Source organism: Apostichopus japonicus, chromosome 20 (genome assembly GCF_037975245.1).
Source record: "Apostichopus japonicus isolate 1M-3 chromosome 20, ASM3797524v1, whole genome shotgun sequence".
Classification (NCBI taxonomy): Eukaryota; Metazoa; Echinodermata; class Holothuroidea; order Aspidochirotida; family Stichopodidae; genus Apostichopus; species Apostichopus japonicus.
This window is the reverse complement of record NC_092580.1, coordinates 35,401,601-35,417,465: the sequence shown is the minus strand read 5'-3', so window position 1 is coordinate 35,417,465 and position 15,865 is coordinate 35,401,601. Positions and strand designations below refer to the sequence as shown.

The window sequence follows — 15,865 nt, the reverse complement described above, 5'->3', positions numbered from 1 at the left end:
AGGTTGCGAAGATGAAATGCAGCATTTCGAGATATTAGGGTAATATGATAATGTAATGACATGTTGGCATCAAATATGGTACCCAGATTCCGAACTTTTGTTGATGTAGTAATGTTTGTGGTACCAATACGAAGGTGAGGAATTTTTACCTTTTCCCGCTGCTGTTTTGATCCAAAAACAATGAATTCAGATTTTTCATCGTTTAATTTCAAGAAACCTAACCTAACCCAAGGAAACCCCGCCATAATCCAAGCTATCCAAGGTAGTCCCTGTTAACCCACCCTAACCCCAAAAAATCCCTCGATAACCCAACCTAACCCAAGGTAACCCCCCCATAAGCCAACCTAGGTACCCCCTCGATAACCCAACCTAACCCAAGGTAATCCATCCGTAACCCAAGCTATCCCAAGGTAATCCATTGTTAACCACATATATATATATATATATACATATATATATATTTATTTATTTATATATATATATTTATATATATATATATATATATATATATATATATATATATATATATATATATATATATATTACTTTCTTAACACTTGCCGTATACAATGCGCCATAGCTGTTTCATTGCCTCTTTTAGTAAATAACGACCTTATTTCTGAAGAATTGTTGGCAACTGATCGATTTTCGATAATTACTTTACCATATCATCTGCTCACCTGCTTAAAAAATTGAACGTACAATGGTAAACTTTTAATTATCTTCGATCTTAGTGGACTTGGTTACTATAGTAACGAAATGTTGCACGGTGTGAGAGATGAAGTATTCGTTGATGTAAAACAAACATAACGTATTTAATCACACATTGCAATACATCCGTTATGTCGGGTTGCAGCAATTGGTACTTAAAGCCGGACTAGGGAAATGCTGGCCATTTCATATTTTTGACATTTTTTTTACGTTCGAGGGCGACACGGAGGCGGTGGTCTTACTGATGCATAGTCATGGAGACTTTGTCGAAAAAAACACTCGACTTTGGAGCGTCTGCTACAATTGAAGAAATGAAGGTTAGTCTTACTACATGAAATTATACAATAAATAGCAATTAAGCGAGATAGGGTCTGAGTGGGTTTCATTATTTAATCGAATTTAACACTGCGTTAATCGTTTCAACAACACCCGTAAATCATTTAAGGAAATCAAATTTGTGTTACGGAGGCGCATTAAAGTTTGTAGTTGTACAACATGGCATATCATCTTCTTCTGCAGCATTCATTATGATCGTCCTACTACTGATCTCGAATCATAAAACTTTAAGCAAACCTAAAACTAATGTATACCATCAGTTTAACACACACCAAAATGGTAAGCAATAACTCAAATTGTTAGGTCGTGATGTTGGATGCTACGTTTAGTACACGAAATCAGGATCAAATCAACATAGGCGATTTAGCGGACATTTAACACTTGGTCGGATCAAGCAAGACAGTGCTTTATTACACACTGATACATTATGGTTTTCATCGGATTGTTTGGCCTATACCGGTACTTGAATACGTAGTTCACATTTCATTCGGAACTGATCCGATCAAATTAAACGGTGCTTGGTTATACATGAAATTGTGTGATGCATTGCATGTATACATGTCTTGTTTATACTCTATTTCATAGGCATATGTTACATCTCATTTGAAACCGATCCAAGTCTGGTAAAACGGCACTGCTATATGTCGTTTATTTCCATTTCATTTAGCAGAGTCTGTTCAAAGTATCTCTTTCGAGATCCGACTTTACGATCACAAATGATTTCGAGTTGGTTATCATCAAGATTGATCTCTAGAGTATGTCAAAAATGTCACTAAAACAGAACTAGCATTGTTCGATAAATGCCTACAATGGAATTACGACCTTCATTGCCGTTTTCGAACCTCAATCAGCGTCCATGCCTAGTTGGTTAACCGCATATAAAACGGGAAGCCAGGGTTCGAATCCCAGTGGAGGTTGGAAATTTTCGTCAAAGTTATGGATTTCTACTTCGTCAGAAGTTAAGATCTTAATATTACTGCTAGACATAATGATCTGGTTCTTTTCCCTTTTCAGATTTCACTAGAAAGCTTGCCGGGTTTGGAATCTTTAGAACTTAACCAATCTACTTGCACTGCAAATCAGGCGATAGCCTCTGTGATCATTTTCGTTAATCCATATTTAAAAAGGCTTAAGTTGAATAATCTAGAACATTTAGCAGATGAAGATTTAATCCTTTTATCGGAACGTTGTAGCGAGCTGACAGACGTCTTGATCAATTCTTGCAGAAATATTTCACATAAAGGTTTGATTCATTTATTACAAAATTGTCGTGGGCTACAATCGTTGTCCCTTATTCGATCTGGGCTTGGTTGCATTCCTTGGGCATTGAGTGAATACGACTTTACAACTTCATGTTTACGAAGTAAGATCACTGCATTGTCATCGCTCCAAGTAGTCAACTTTCCGAGATTAAATGATGCCACCTTGGACAGAATCAGTCAGACTTTTCGGACTTTGACAAGTGCAAACTTGAGTTACTGTTCAGCCGTTGGAGATAATGGAGTACGCCACCTAATTATGAATTGTCCAAATATTACGTCGTTAACACTTGTAAAGACAGGTGTGACGGATGAAACATTACGTCTCGTTTCCTTTCAATTAAAAAGTATCGCCTATTTCAATGTCAGCGGCTGTCCGCAAATTTCTGATGACGGTATCCAAGCTGTGGCGCAAAACTGCTTTCATTTAAAATCAATAGATGCATCCAAGTGTTCTTTAATAACCGAACAATCTCTGGTGCAATTAACACAACACTGTAATGATATCCGTGAAATAGTATTAAGTGAAACGAACGTTTCCAAAATTCCGGAATCTATTCTTTGGTGCACTCGACTGGAAAGACTCGATATTACGAATACTACAGCAGAGTTACCATATCAATCAGATGATAATGTTATACGTGGAGGACTTAAAGAAATAATGGAATATTTCATTGAGAGTAACCTGACTTTCAGGTAGGTTTCTAGTTACTAAACTTGAGCTATTTAGTTATTATTTTCATAGACCTGCAATGTGTCGAGAACATCATTATAATTATATATATATATATATATATATATATATATTGAGCGTGTGTGTAGATTTGTGCAGCAGCGCCATGTTGATTATCTTCATAGTGCGGCTGATAACTCGATTTAAGTGGTCATAACATGCATGGTGTCCACATTTCGCCAGCATTGGTTAAAACAGTTTAGTTATTCAAAGAAGTATTGTTGGGCATAATTCTTTTTCTTTTTGTGGGGAGCTCTTTAAAAATAAAATTAATACGCTTAATGCATTAATAAGTTCAAAAACAAGGAAGATATTTTCAAATACCAACATTCGCCTGTTGATTAATTCCTTATTCATTACATGCCTAAATTGGATGTCTGAAGAACAATATATCTATTCGCAATTGTAAAAGAGAGCCTCGGGAAGTTTAAAAGCCAAAAGTAGAAAATATGTACTTGATATAGAACCAACCGCAACTTTCACCTTTCTAGCATTTTCACATTTTATAGCGATGTTACAAATTTGGCATACTACCGGTATGGTTAGGGCTAGGGACCCGATAAATAAATTACTGCCTCCGTTTTTTAAAATGAAGCAGTTCTTCTAGGTTTGGTAGACAGCTGGGCTGACCTTATCAGAACCGTACTGAATGCATGGTTGCCTTTTACTAATGCCCTATCAGTTGTGTTAGGTATAGATGGGTAAGCTAACGTGATCAGTAAATGAAGCAAAGACATACTATTTCTGTTTTGGTCAGGTGGAAGATGCATTTGAAGATATTACGCCAGATCCCGATGTTTGCTGTCGCTAGACGTTCAGAAATATTTCTATTGCGTTGCTACCTTAATAAAATTCAGCAACTTAATGAAACAGTAGAGTTGAAGTTAAACAAGCCTGTAATATGTTTCTAAATAAGTTACGAATAGTGAGTCGGCAAAAATGAAGGCAAAATTAACGTCAACTTATCAAAGCCTAGAACAATCACATTCTCACTAAAATATTCTCTCCTTGACTGATTATTTGCATCAGTGGTTGTAGTTATACGTGTTACAGCCTGCTCCCATTGGAACAGAACAATATCGAACGTGTTTGAAGGGGAGCTGAACTCGAACGAGTACATTTGTCTTGAAGATAGAATTGTAATTGGGAACGTTTTCTGTAGGATATGTACTTTACAACGTAAGCAATGAAGATGCCATTGGGAAAGCCTGGTGGGGGGGGGTGGGGGGGGGAGTCAGCGGGTGGTTAGGGCAACACAGGCTAGCCCGATCATATCTTGTGGTCTGTTATTGCCAACATCATTTTTGGAGCTGACATTAATGTTTGTTATAACACAGTGATGATGTCCGTAAACATTACAGTTAATAATGTTCCAGAAGCATCTCACGATAGGTTAGAAGACCCCCCCCCCCCACCCCAACCCGGCCATCCTTCATAGATCAAGTGTTGAGCGGTTAAACTAAACCTTGTGTTCTTTTTGAATGCCATTCCTACAGTTTGTGCATATAATCTTAAGGATGCACACTACTGACCAATGAAAGCAGAAGAAATGGGTTAGGATTATGGTTAACCCTATCATCGGGGAAGCTGATAGGGTTACGGTTAACAACTCATATCACGCCATTGCTTACAAACAAATCTACGCTATACATGTCAAGCTGTTAATTTCTCTTTCTCCTGTTACCAAGGTTACGAATGTTTGTACTTGGACCAAGCAGAGGAGGGAAAACTACTCTTCTTCGATCTCTTTTGTGTGCTGACCAGAATTCTGAAAGGAAAAATAGCTCTACTGATGCTGAGACGATGCACGTATGGTTTCCCTTCAGGGATCCAAATAATGGTGGGTTTTCTTAAACGAGCAACGTAATGTCTGCTGCCATCAAATAACACTTGTATTAATGGCAGCTATGTTGTTATAGTTGTAACATGAACACAGAGAGAAAAAAACATTTTTATTACTTGTAACATTTTAATGTATTATTATTCTTCTAAATATAAAGGTATTAATTAGGCCTATCTTTAAAATGTTGTTGGTTTGTCATCTCGTGACGTCTGCTCATACATTAACCCTGCTTCAGGATATACCATGTCATACATTAACCCTGCTTCAGGATATACCATGTCATACATTAACCCTGCTTCAGGATATTACATGTCTCGTCTGCTCATACATTAACCCTGCTTCAGGATATACCATGTCATACATTAACCCTGCTTCAGGATATACCATGTCATACATTAACCCTGCTTCAGGATATTACATGTCTCGTCTGATCATACATTAACTCTGCTTCAGGATATACCATGTCATTAACCCTGCTTCAGGATATACTATGTCTTCAATGTGGAAAGTTAACTGGATTAGATTGAACCCTGCTTCAGGATATACCATGTCTTCAATGTGGAAAGTTAAGGTGATTAGATTGAACCCTGTTTCAGGATATACAATGTCTTAAATGTGGAAAGTTAAGGTGATTAGATTGGACCCTGCTTCAGGATATACCATGTCATTAATCCTTCTTCAGGATATACCATGTCATACATTAACCCTGCTTCAGGATATACCATATCTTCAATGTGGAAAGTTAAAGTTGATTAGACTGAACCTTGTTCAGGATATACCATGTCTTCAATGTGGAAATTTAAGGTGATTAGATTGAACCCTGCTTCAGGATATACCATGTCTTCAATGTGGAAAGTTAAGGTGATTAGATTGAACCCTGTTTCAGGATATACCATGTCTTCAATGTGGAAATTTAAGGTGATTAGATTGAACCCTGCTTCAGGATATACCATTTCTTCAATGTGGAAAGTTAAGTTGATTAGATTGAGTAAAAGTGAACTTTTACTTAGCCTCTCTCTACGTTACTTCTACGTTATTTAGACCTGATAACTCTTAGCAAATACTTTTGCAATAAGCATATAAACTTCACGCGTTCTCAATTGTGTCATTGTGAATCCATCTTACCAGGTCTTTTAGTTAGAGTTGCTTAATCGACACGAATAGATGATAAACACAGAACACAAACAGGCTTATTGGTTCCTTGCAACGTTTTATGAGGGCTTCGATGTAACACTGCACAAAATAGTTAACTTGAGATATTACAGTTCTTGCAGTCATATCTAACATTGATATTTGATGGGTTTGACTTCCACAGAAGTTACTAATGTGTATCTCAAGTATGAAGCTAATCCCAATGCACTTTTCGAGAAATCATCTTTTTACAAGCTTTTCAGAATTTCACCTCTTTTGTATTCTTCGGCGCAACACCACCTTCCACTCCCAACCACCGGCATGATGAAACATGTACCGTGTCGCAGGAAGCTATCAAAAAGTGAGAAGTCATAAACTGATGGGGATTTGGGGTCTTCCTCTATCTTCAAATTTCAACTACTTTTCGAAATTACAACTTGTTTTTAATCAAAGTTCTCACATGTTTATGAAACTTTCCACTAAATCTCATCGTTCAGTTCGATTATGTGCTGTCTCAAAATTTCGACTACGTTGTTTAATGGTAGGAAATTTGACGGATTATGAACTCCATTAGACGAAATTCATATAAGAGAAACTGAGGCATTATTTAGCTAATTGAAAGGATGAACTGAGGAGGCAGATATATACCCTTGCACCCTTACTGTGATACATAGCGCACAGCTGATGGCTCTCCATCACTACCACCCCCTCCCCAGATATATACCCTTGCCCCTTACTGTGATACATAGCGCACAGCTGCTGGCCTCTCCATCACTACCACCCCCTCCCCCAGATATATACCCTTGCACCCTTACTTTGATACATAGCGCACAGCTGATGGCTCTCCATCACTACCACCCCCTCCCCAGATATATACCCTTGCCCCTTACTGTGATACATAGCGCACAGCTGCTGGCCTCTCCATCACTACCACCCCCTCCTCCCCCAGATATAAACCCTTTCCCCCTTACTCTGATACATAGCGCACAGCTGATGGCTCTCCATCACTACCATCCCCTCCTCCCCCAGATATAAACCCTTGCACCCTTACTCTGATACATAGCGCACAGCTGATGGCTCTCCATCACTACCACCCCTCCCCCAGATATATACTCTTGCCCCCTTACTCTGATACATAGCGCACAGCTGATGGCTCTCCATCAGTACCACCCCTTCCCCCAGATATAAACCCCCTCCCCCTTACTCTGATACATAGCGCACAGCTGCTGGCTCTCCATCACTACCACCCCCCTCCCCCAGATATAAACCCTTTCCCCCTTACTCTGATACATAGCGCACAGCTGATGGCTCTCCATCACTACCACCCCCCTCCCCCAGATATATACCCTTGCCCCTCACTTTGATACATAGCGCACGAATACTGTAAACGAATGGATCTAATAGAATACTGTAAACGAATGGATCTTATAGAATACTGTAAACGAATGGATCTAATAGAATACTGTAAACGAATGGATCTAGTAGAATACTGTAAACGAATGGATCTAATAGAATACTGTAAACGAATGGATCTTATAGAATACTGTAAACGAATGGATCTAATAGAATACTGTAAACGAATGGATCTAATAGAATACTGTAAACGAATGGATCTTATAGAATAATGTAAACGAATGGATCTAATAGAATACTGTAAACGAATGGATCTAATAGAATACTGTAAACGAATGGATCTAATAGAATACTGTAAACGAATGGATCTTATAGAATAATGTAAACGAATGGATCTAATAGAATACTGTAAACGAATGGATCTAATAGAATACTGTAAACAAATGGATCTGATGACATGTTTAAACGAATGGATCTGATGACATGTTTAAACGAATGGATCTGATGAGATATGTAAACAAATGGATCTAATAGACTAATGTAAACGAATGGATCTGATGAGATGTGTAAACAAATGGATCTAATAGAATACTGTAAACGAATGGATCTGATGACATGTTTAAACGAATGGATCTGATGAGATATGTAAACAAATGGATCTAATAGACTAATGTAAACGAATGGATCTGATGAGATGTGTAAACAAATGGATCTAATAGAAAACTGTAAACGAATGGATCTAATAGACTACTGTAAACGAATGGATCTGATGAGATGTGTAAACAAATGGATCTAATAGAATACTGTAAACGAATGGATCTTATAGAATACTGTAAACGAATGGATCTAATAGAATACTGTAAACGAATGGATCTAATAGAATACTGTAAACGAATGGATGTAATAGAATACTGTAAACGAATTGATCTAATATAATACTGTAAACAAATGGATCTGATGAGATGTGTAAACGAATGGATCTGATGACATGTTTAAACGAATGGATCTGATGAGATATGTAAACAAATGGATCTAATAGACTAATGTAAACGAATGGATCTGATGAGATGTGTAAACAAATGGATCTAATAGAAAACTGTAAACGAATGGATCTAATAGACTACTGTAAACGAATGGATCTGATGAGATGTGTAAACAAATGGATCTAATAGAATACTGTAAACGAATGGATCTAATAGAATACTGTAAACGAATGGATCTGATGAGTTGTGTAAACGAATGGATCTAATAGAATAATGTAAACAAATGGATCTGATGAGATGTGTAAAGGAATGGATCTGATGAGATGTGTAAACAATCGGATCTAATAGAATACTGTAAACAAATGGATCTCACAGAATACTGTAAACGAATGAATCTGATGAGATGTGTTATTTTTTGTGGTGAATGATATCTTGGTACTTAGAAATTATAGTTTCCTCGAGTTTGAATGTAATTTACTGCAAATATATGTACAGTTGTTGAGTGGAGGGAGTTTATATTTCATTTTATGACATTGAGGTACAAGATACCGCCGAACATCGTGGTTCCAGTAAGGGCGCATACAAAGTTAATAACGTTTCCATTTTCAATTCCTTTGTTGTTCAGATGTATGTATTGTATATATTGTCAATAGTCAATACAGGTTTCATAATGAGTGTCTATTTTCGTACACAACTTTAGTGAAGCTATTTTCTTTCATATTTTGTTTCATGTTTTCAAGTGAATATGATACAATTTAAGAAAACGTACCGTTAGTCACGCATTTTCCATGGTGACTAAATAGGCCTACATCATTCCGGATTTGACCAAGCCTTTAGCATACGCTTGCGAATATGATTTAAGTGTTGATGGAGTTTCGGCCTTGGGGTCCATTGCACCGTAGATCACGATTCATCGGAATGAAAACAACGCTTGTATTACCGAGGCATGATCGACTAGGAATTGAATAAAATGCCGCTATCTTCCCTCATTCAAAATATTGCACGGAATACAAACAAAACATGAATGCCGGATGTTGACAACTTGTTCTTCGCTATGTTGGCCTCAGTTGTCCCTTCATGCAGGCTATAAGAACACAAAAACATAGCATATGGAATTGCAATAAAAACTAAGCTAATTATGACTAAGATTGACATCAATTGACACATCGTGGGTGTAGATTATTGATGAATGTAATTGATAAAACGTATATATAGTACGGACAGATATCCTTGACAAATACAAAATGGATAAAGACATTTCATTTGATATAAGAAACATTGGTTTGGATTACACCAAACAGTCATTAACTCTTGGTGTGCATCATTAAGGTATCAACATCGTACGGTACTAATGGGGTCAATTTTTGCTATTCTATAGAGAAATTATCACAACTTTTCATCCTTTCGGCGTTAAGAAGATAAATATGAGCAAAATTTTAAAGTTGAATCTGTTATAAAAACATGATAAATATTTCCTAATTACTTTTACTTTTTACTGCAGAATCTTTAGTTACCAAACAGCTGGATCCTTCTGAACGAGCCCTCACTATAGACGTCTATGACATACCAGGAACTTCGGTAGGTTAGGTATCTAACTATATGCATTTGCGTAGGTATATCTTTTGCACAAAAGAATTCCCTGCTGGCAAATCTTAACGAGCAATTAATATAGACGTTTATCATGTCTGAAGCGTTGGTAGGTATCTGACTAATATCTGACTTTTGCACAAAAGAATTCCCTGCTGGCAAATCTTAACGAGCAATTAATATAGACGTTTATCATGTCTGAAGCGTTGGTAGGTATCTGACTAATATGCATATGTGCAAAGATTTCAGCAAGGATCTGTAAATTAGAAGTTCCTGCTATGTTAATCTCAACGAGTACTTACCACATGGCAAATATAATCGGTACTCTGGCCCTAGCAAACAATAATTATATATAGCGGCTCAATATCATGAACCGTTGACATCTATAGCAGATACTACAGCCAGTTAGCTTCTCCAAATTATCGAGTTTAACGTTAAAGTAAATACAGAAACAGTTGTGTCCCACAACTTTAAGATAATATTTTTGAAACATATCCTTGTCATTTTTCATTTGGATGCGATTTTGTGGTATTGCCAAGTGGGCGTCAGAAGGCACGTCTCTTACAGTGTTAAAATGATATATGTTTATGTGTTCGATTGAAGCTATTCACAAGTGTAAGTTGGAACACATGTTAACACTTAACTATTATCATTCGGGAAGAACAATTCTTACAATGCTTACATATACCGTTTCACAAGAGTGTAATTGCAGTGCCACTCAGTGGTCTCAACAACCTAAATAGAGTCCGGGTAACTTCATCGACTGTCAATCCCAATCCCATTGTATCGAGACTATAACGATGTGACGTCAAATAAAGTCCCTTCGAAAGAGAATATTTTAGAGCTGCAATTGATCCTACACGGTGAAAGGTTGATGAGCGATCTACACTTTACTGTGTAACTAAAATGAAGAGATGCTGCACATGAATTTAGCAAAGCTTCCATCTCGATTACGTTAAGTGAGGTATATATCACTTCAATAGGTTCGATGCCTCTAGACGCCATTTGAAGATATAACAACTACTGTCTTCATACCTCTGCAACATTATCAGCACCATCATTTAGATCTCTTGCAGATGATTATATTCATACCTTTACAGCATTATCAGCCAAACCGCTTTTATCAGGTTCATAATTGAAGCTCTTGTACATGTTTTACAATATTTGCTGCCATTACTGTTTTTCATTTTGTCATTTTCAAAAGCTAATGTCTATTTATCAGACGAAGTTCAACTAAAGGCCTACGTTTTTATCGACATCATCTTGTATTTCCTTTGGTGGATTATCCATCTGTTGTTTCATATCCGTGGACACAATCCTGTAGAAGAATGAACAGATATTTGTAAGGACTGCGAATCTTTCAACCACATTAGCACTTCAATTGTTGACAGCAGTATAGTGAAGTGAATCCGATAAATACGTGTGTGCGTCATTGCTGGCACGTTGAAGAAGCTTACAATTTCACAAATAGTTTCTTTCCATGCCCCCTGCACCTCCCATTGTTAATCGCGAAAAGAGTGTGTGTGGGATGGCGGCTATCCCATGCCCCCTGCACCTCCCATTGTTAATCGCGAAAAGAGTGTGTGTGGGATGGCGGCTATCCCATGCCCCCTGCACCTCCCATTGTTAATCGCGAAAAGAGTGTGTGTGGGATGGCAGCTATCCCATGCCCCCTGCACCTCCCATTGTTAATCGCGAAAAGAGTGTATGTGGGATGGCGGCTAACCCATGCCCCCTGCACCTCCCATTGTTAATCGCGAGAAACGGTTCAGTCGAGGCGTATTTTTCATTCATCCGAGGAAGAATATTATTTCAATCTCACACAACTTGCGCTAAGAGCTACATATATAAACCTAACTTATACTGTAACTGTGTCATTTGACTGTTATTTTTTGGTGGGGTGTATCTCCAAATCCCGCCCTACATGGAATTCGGATTCAATAACCCCAAGGCAACACCCTCCTTTATAAATTCCTTGATTTGCTCCTCGCCCTCTCACCAACGTTCAGGCACCTTCCTAAAACAGTCGGGATATGTTGGATTTATTATGATTTATTAGCACAGTCTTGCGTTTAGAGCTAAATTTCATATAGACCTAATTTATATTTTACATATACCTCAGAATGCACCAATTGATTGATTCGATCCTTAATATCTCGTCGCCCGAACATTGTTGAACATGTTGAACATTTAATAGTAAATTTCAATATTTCAAACTTATGGACTTATATACTTCCATTCAATATTTGAAGTGAAAATTAGTTAACCATTGATGTGGATTTTATTATATAACAGCATCGAGAAATAGATCAAAAGTAACTAAAAACCTGCTCTGAAGACAGTCAATAACAAAATGAAACATAAAATAAATGTGACACGTCACAAGTGTGCTATACAGCATTGAATAAAGTCTTACGTTATCCTTCTGTTAAAAAACGGTAGGCGTCTTTCTATTCCATTATTTATGCTGCGAAGGTGCCAGAAACTATCAATATGTGACTGTGCATCTCGTGTTATTCTACAGAGAGGTAGGTAGTTTCCATGGCAGCATATTGTCTCTTAGGTATACTTGAGTCGTTTCCCAAGAGCTAGGACTTTGATCTGTTGCTAGGGATGTAAGTTTATAATCAAAAACAGTTGCTGTGTTGAGCATAACCACACTGCTTTTATCCAAGCGGAAAATTTTGGTAGCTTGTTAAGGTGTATTAAAATTACATCATCGTAATATAAATAATATGATGATATTATTTAGTCCTAGTTTCCATTTTATCTTGCAGCAGTCTCCCACTTTATTTAGTTATTTAGATTGGAGTGTGACTTACCATTGTGACATCTACATCGGTCACTAAAATTCTACCAAGGAATATTTCCTAACCACAACCATTTTCATCGCCCTTACTTTTTGATAGCTTCCTTTGCCACTTATCGAGCATGTTGGACTGACATGAGCAAACCACAATAAGTATAGAAACATGAATGTGGGCTGTTACCAGCACCGACCTTGAACTATGCCTAGGGTTCAGTGTACATATGGTAGCAGTTGTGCGGACAGGCCTAGCCTAATATTAGTCTCTGTGTGTACTAGCCAAGCTCATGCCAAGTAAACAATAATTTGTTATCAGTGTATAACATTGAAATTAGAACTATTCTTCCACATTGGTCGCCAAAACGAGAAGGATAAGCGGGCTGAAACAGTAGTAAGGAAATCCAGAAGCAGTAGTGTAGAAAACCAAAATGGAGGAACTTCACGTGCAGCTACTACACAAAAGGAGGTAGATTTGGGTCTAACTCAGCAGGCTAGTCTCACTAATGTCAATAAATCTTTTCAGTCGAATGGTTAGGGAAACAGCATTGAATTAACAGATGAGTTAGTTTGTAAAAAGTGTTAACATGTTTTCAGTGCTGCAGCAGCGAACCGAAATTTTTTAGCTAAAAAAACCTCCTAAATCATTGCAAAAGACACTTCCCAGGCCTTGTAAGCTGCTTTAAGTTTTCTCAACATCCTTCATTTTGAGATCCCATGTCTTGATATGGTCATGAAATAGTTTAGTGAAATAGAAGGAAAAAAACCAGTCTGGTGAGTTTCTTTGAAATATCATGACATATCTTTTGTGAGTTTCACACCGGCATTGACATTTTTCGACAAATCTTCAAATTGCGCGTGGAAAATAAGGAAATATTGACTGGGCTTCCAGCCAAGTAACATACTGAAATGACCAAACTATATGTCAAGCTGATATCAAAGATTGCGTCTGAAATATTATTAGGGGGATAGACTGATTGGCCGGTAGTTCTCAGCGATAGTATTGTCTCCTTTCTTGAATATTTGGTTTTTTAGCGGTTTTAAGAGCATCAGGGTACGTCCCAGAAGTGAAAACCAGATTGAAAATGTAACAGTTTTCGAGGCAATGACGCGAGGAATGATGTGAGAAGCCTGTATGATGCAGCATTTTTTACCTTTTAACATCTTCTTTGGCATTCTAGTACCTGGAAACCACCTTTCAATAAGGGTATAGAGCTCACTAGCTTGTTTGATCAGTTAATGCGCACTGGTTACAAAGATCCTGATTGGCTGTTTGTATTAGTATTTATTTGTATATTAGAATTAGTATTAACCAATTAGGGAAATTCAGGCGCGTAGCGAGGAATTTGCCAAGGGACGGGCGAAACTGTAGGCAAACTATCAGAGCCGTAGTTACGGCATTGCAAACTATCTAAGCGTAGCGCCAGCATGAGTTGGCGCGAAGCGTACAAGAAAAGTTTGGCTGAAAATGCCTCCCAGATCGTTGGAAATGGCACTTCCCATGCCTTGTAAGTTGCTTCTTAGCATTTACTCCTTTTACTATAGCGATATTACTAGCCATATCATAAAAAAATATGCTCAAGGGGGGGGGGGGGCGGCTGCCCCCTTCGCCCCTTGGCTACGCGCCTGGGTAAATTCTTGTAAACCAGTGCGCATCGACCCTGTTTTTTCTGTGGAGACACTACATGCAATTTTTTTCGACACCCAAAAACCCAGTGGGGGGGGGGACTGGGGGCGACAAGCTTTCATTGGGGGGTGGCTGTCGCCCCCACGCCTCCGTGGCTACGCCACTGCAGTGCTGAAAATGATAAATTGAATGTGAGAAGTGTGAAATTTGGTGGTGTCCTGAGTGTTCCAGTTATCAATTGTTAAGTGACCAGCTTCATGGAACAAGCTTTCATTAGTACTGTGAATACTGTAATGACCTTGTCATAGCTCATGCTGTAAAAATGGACCGTACAGACATTGACGCAAAATGCAAGCAATATTTCTCTAAAGCTCAAGAAGAGATAAAAAAGTTCAAGGTAATGTGAACAGTCGTATTACGAGAGAAGTTCCAACCCTCCAGAATGATATTAAACTTCTTAGTGAGGAATTAAAGATGATCAGCCTGTAGGGATGAGAGGTACGTTCGATGCACTCAGAAAGGAATTAAATGTTCAAATTGAAGAGAAAGCCACCCTAGATACAAATAGTAGTTTCGATGAACATAACGACAGAGAGGAGAGGAAGCGAAATATTATAGTTTTCAATGTCTTGTGAGCAAGAAGGATGATTGCGATGAAAGAAAGGATATTGAGAAACAGAGCTATTTTGGTCTAGCTAAATCTTACTGTCCCTCTATCACATTGTTTGAGACTAGGTATATTCGGTAAAAAAAAAGAAGACATATGAGGGCCAAAAAGGTATCGATCAGTAACCAGAGAATGATTTTAAAAGAATCAGGGAACCTTCAGTCGGTGCATGATGTTTATAAAGATATTTATATCAAGACTTGACCCCTTTAGAACGAAGAGAGTTGAAAGAGTTGTTAATGGAAAAGAACAGCATAAAAAGGCAGGGGAGTGGGTTCACTGTGTAATTTGCGAGGATTCACGGAGTTAATGCATCAAACTATGTAATTACACCGTTTATTTATTTTTAATGCAAATGTAGACAGTTTGGTAAACAAAAGAGCAGAGCTTGTTGCTGCACAAGCCAGATGTTGTTTGTATCACCGAGTATGGACCTAAGCACACCAGTCTGAAGGTTCAGGATTCTGAATTTATAGTGCAAGGAGGGTTATGATTTATTTTCAAATGCTAACGTCTGCAAGAAAGGCGTTCTTGTTTACACTGCTTACCATTTAAAATCAAATCATATTGATTTGTATGAGTTTGACGCGGGCTGCTTGGAAGAAGTAAAGCTAAGTAACAGTAAAAAATAATCTCATTGGCTAACAGGTCCCCAAACAGTGACCTTGTCAATAATGCTAATCTTGTTTCCAGTTTGAAGAAAGTCCGTCATGTAAAACATTTCTTGCATATTTTGATCTGTTGAAATTCCTGAAATTGACTTGAATTAGACTACATCACATAATTCCGAACAGTACAGGCAATCTATAGTGTATAAGGGTTTCCTTTTTAA

General features: G+C 37.8%; 1 protein-coding gene across 1 annotated transcript in view; it reads left to right on the top strand.

Moving 5' to 3' along the window:
• The first annotated feature begins 842 nt into the window (after positions 1–842).
• Positions 843–15,865, top strand: part of LOC139960862 (uncharacterized) — a 52,131-nt gene continuing 37,108 nt past the window's right edge. The window contains exons 1-4 of the mRNA XM_071959501.1: positions 843–1,028; positions 2,062–3,002; positions 4,728–4,879; positions 9,851–9,927. Coding sequence (XP_071815602.1) covers positions 966–1,028; positions 2,062–3,002; positions 4,728–4,879; positions 9,851–9,927 — 1,233 coding nt within the window. The 5' untranslated portion in view covers positions 843–965. The remainder of the gene's footprint in view (positions 1,029–2,061; positions 3,003–4,727; positions 4,880–9,850; positions 9,928–15,865) is intronic.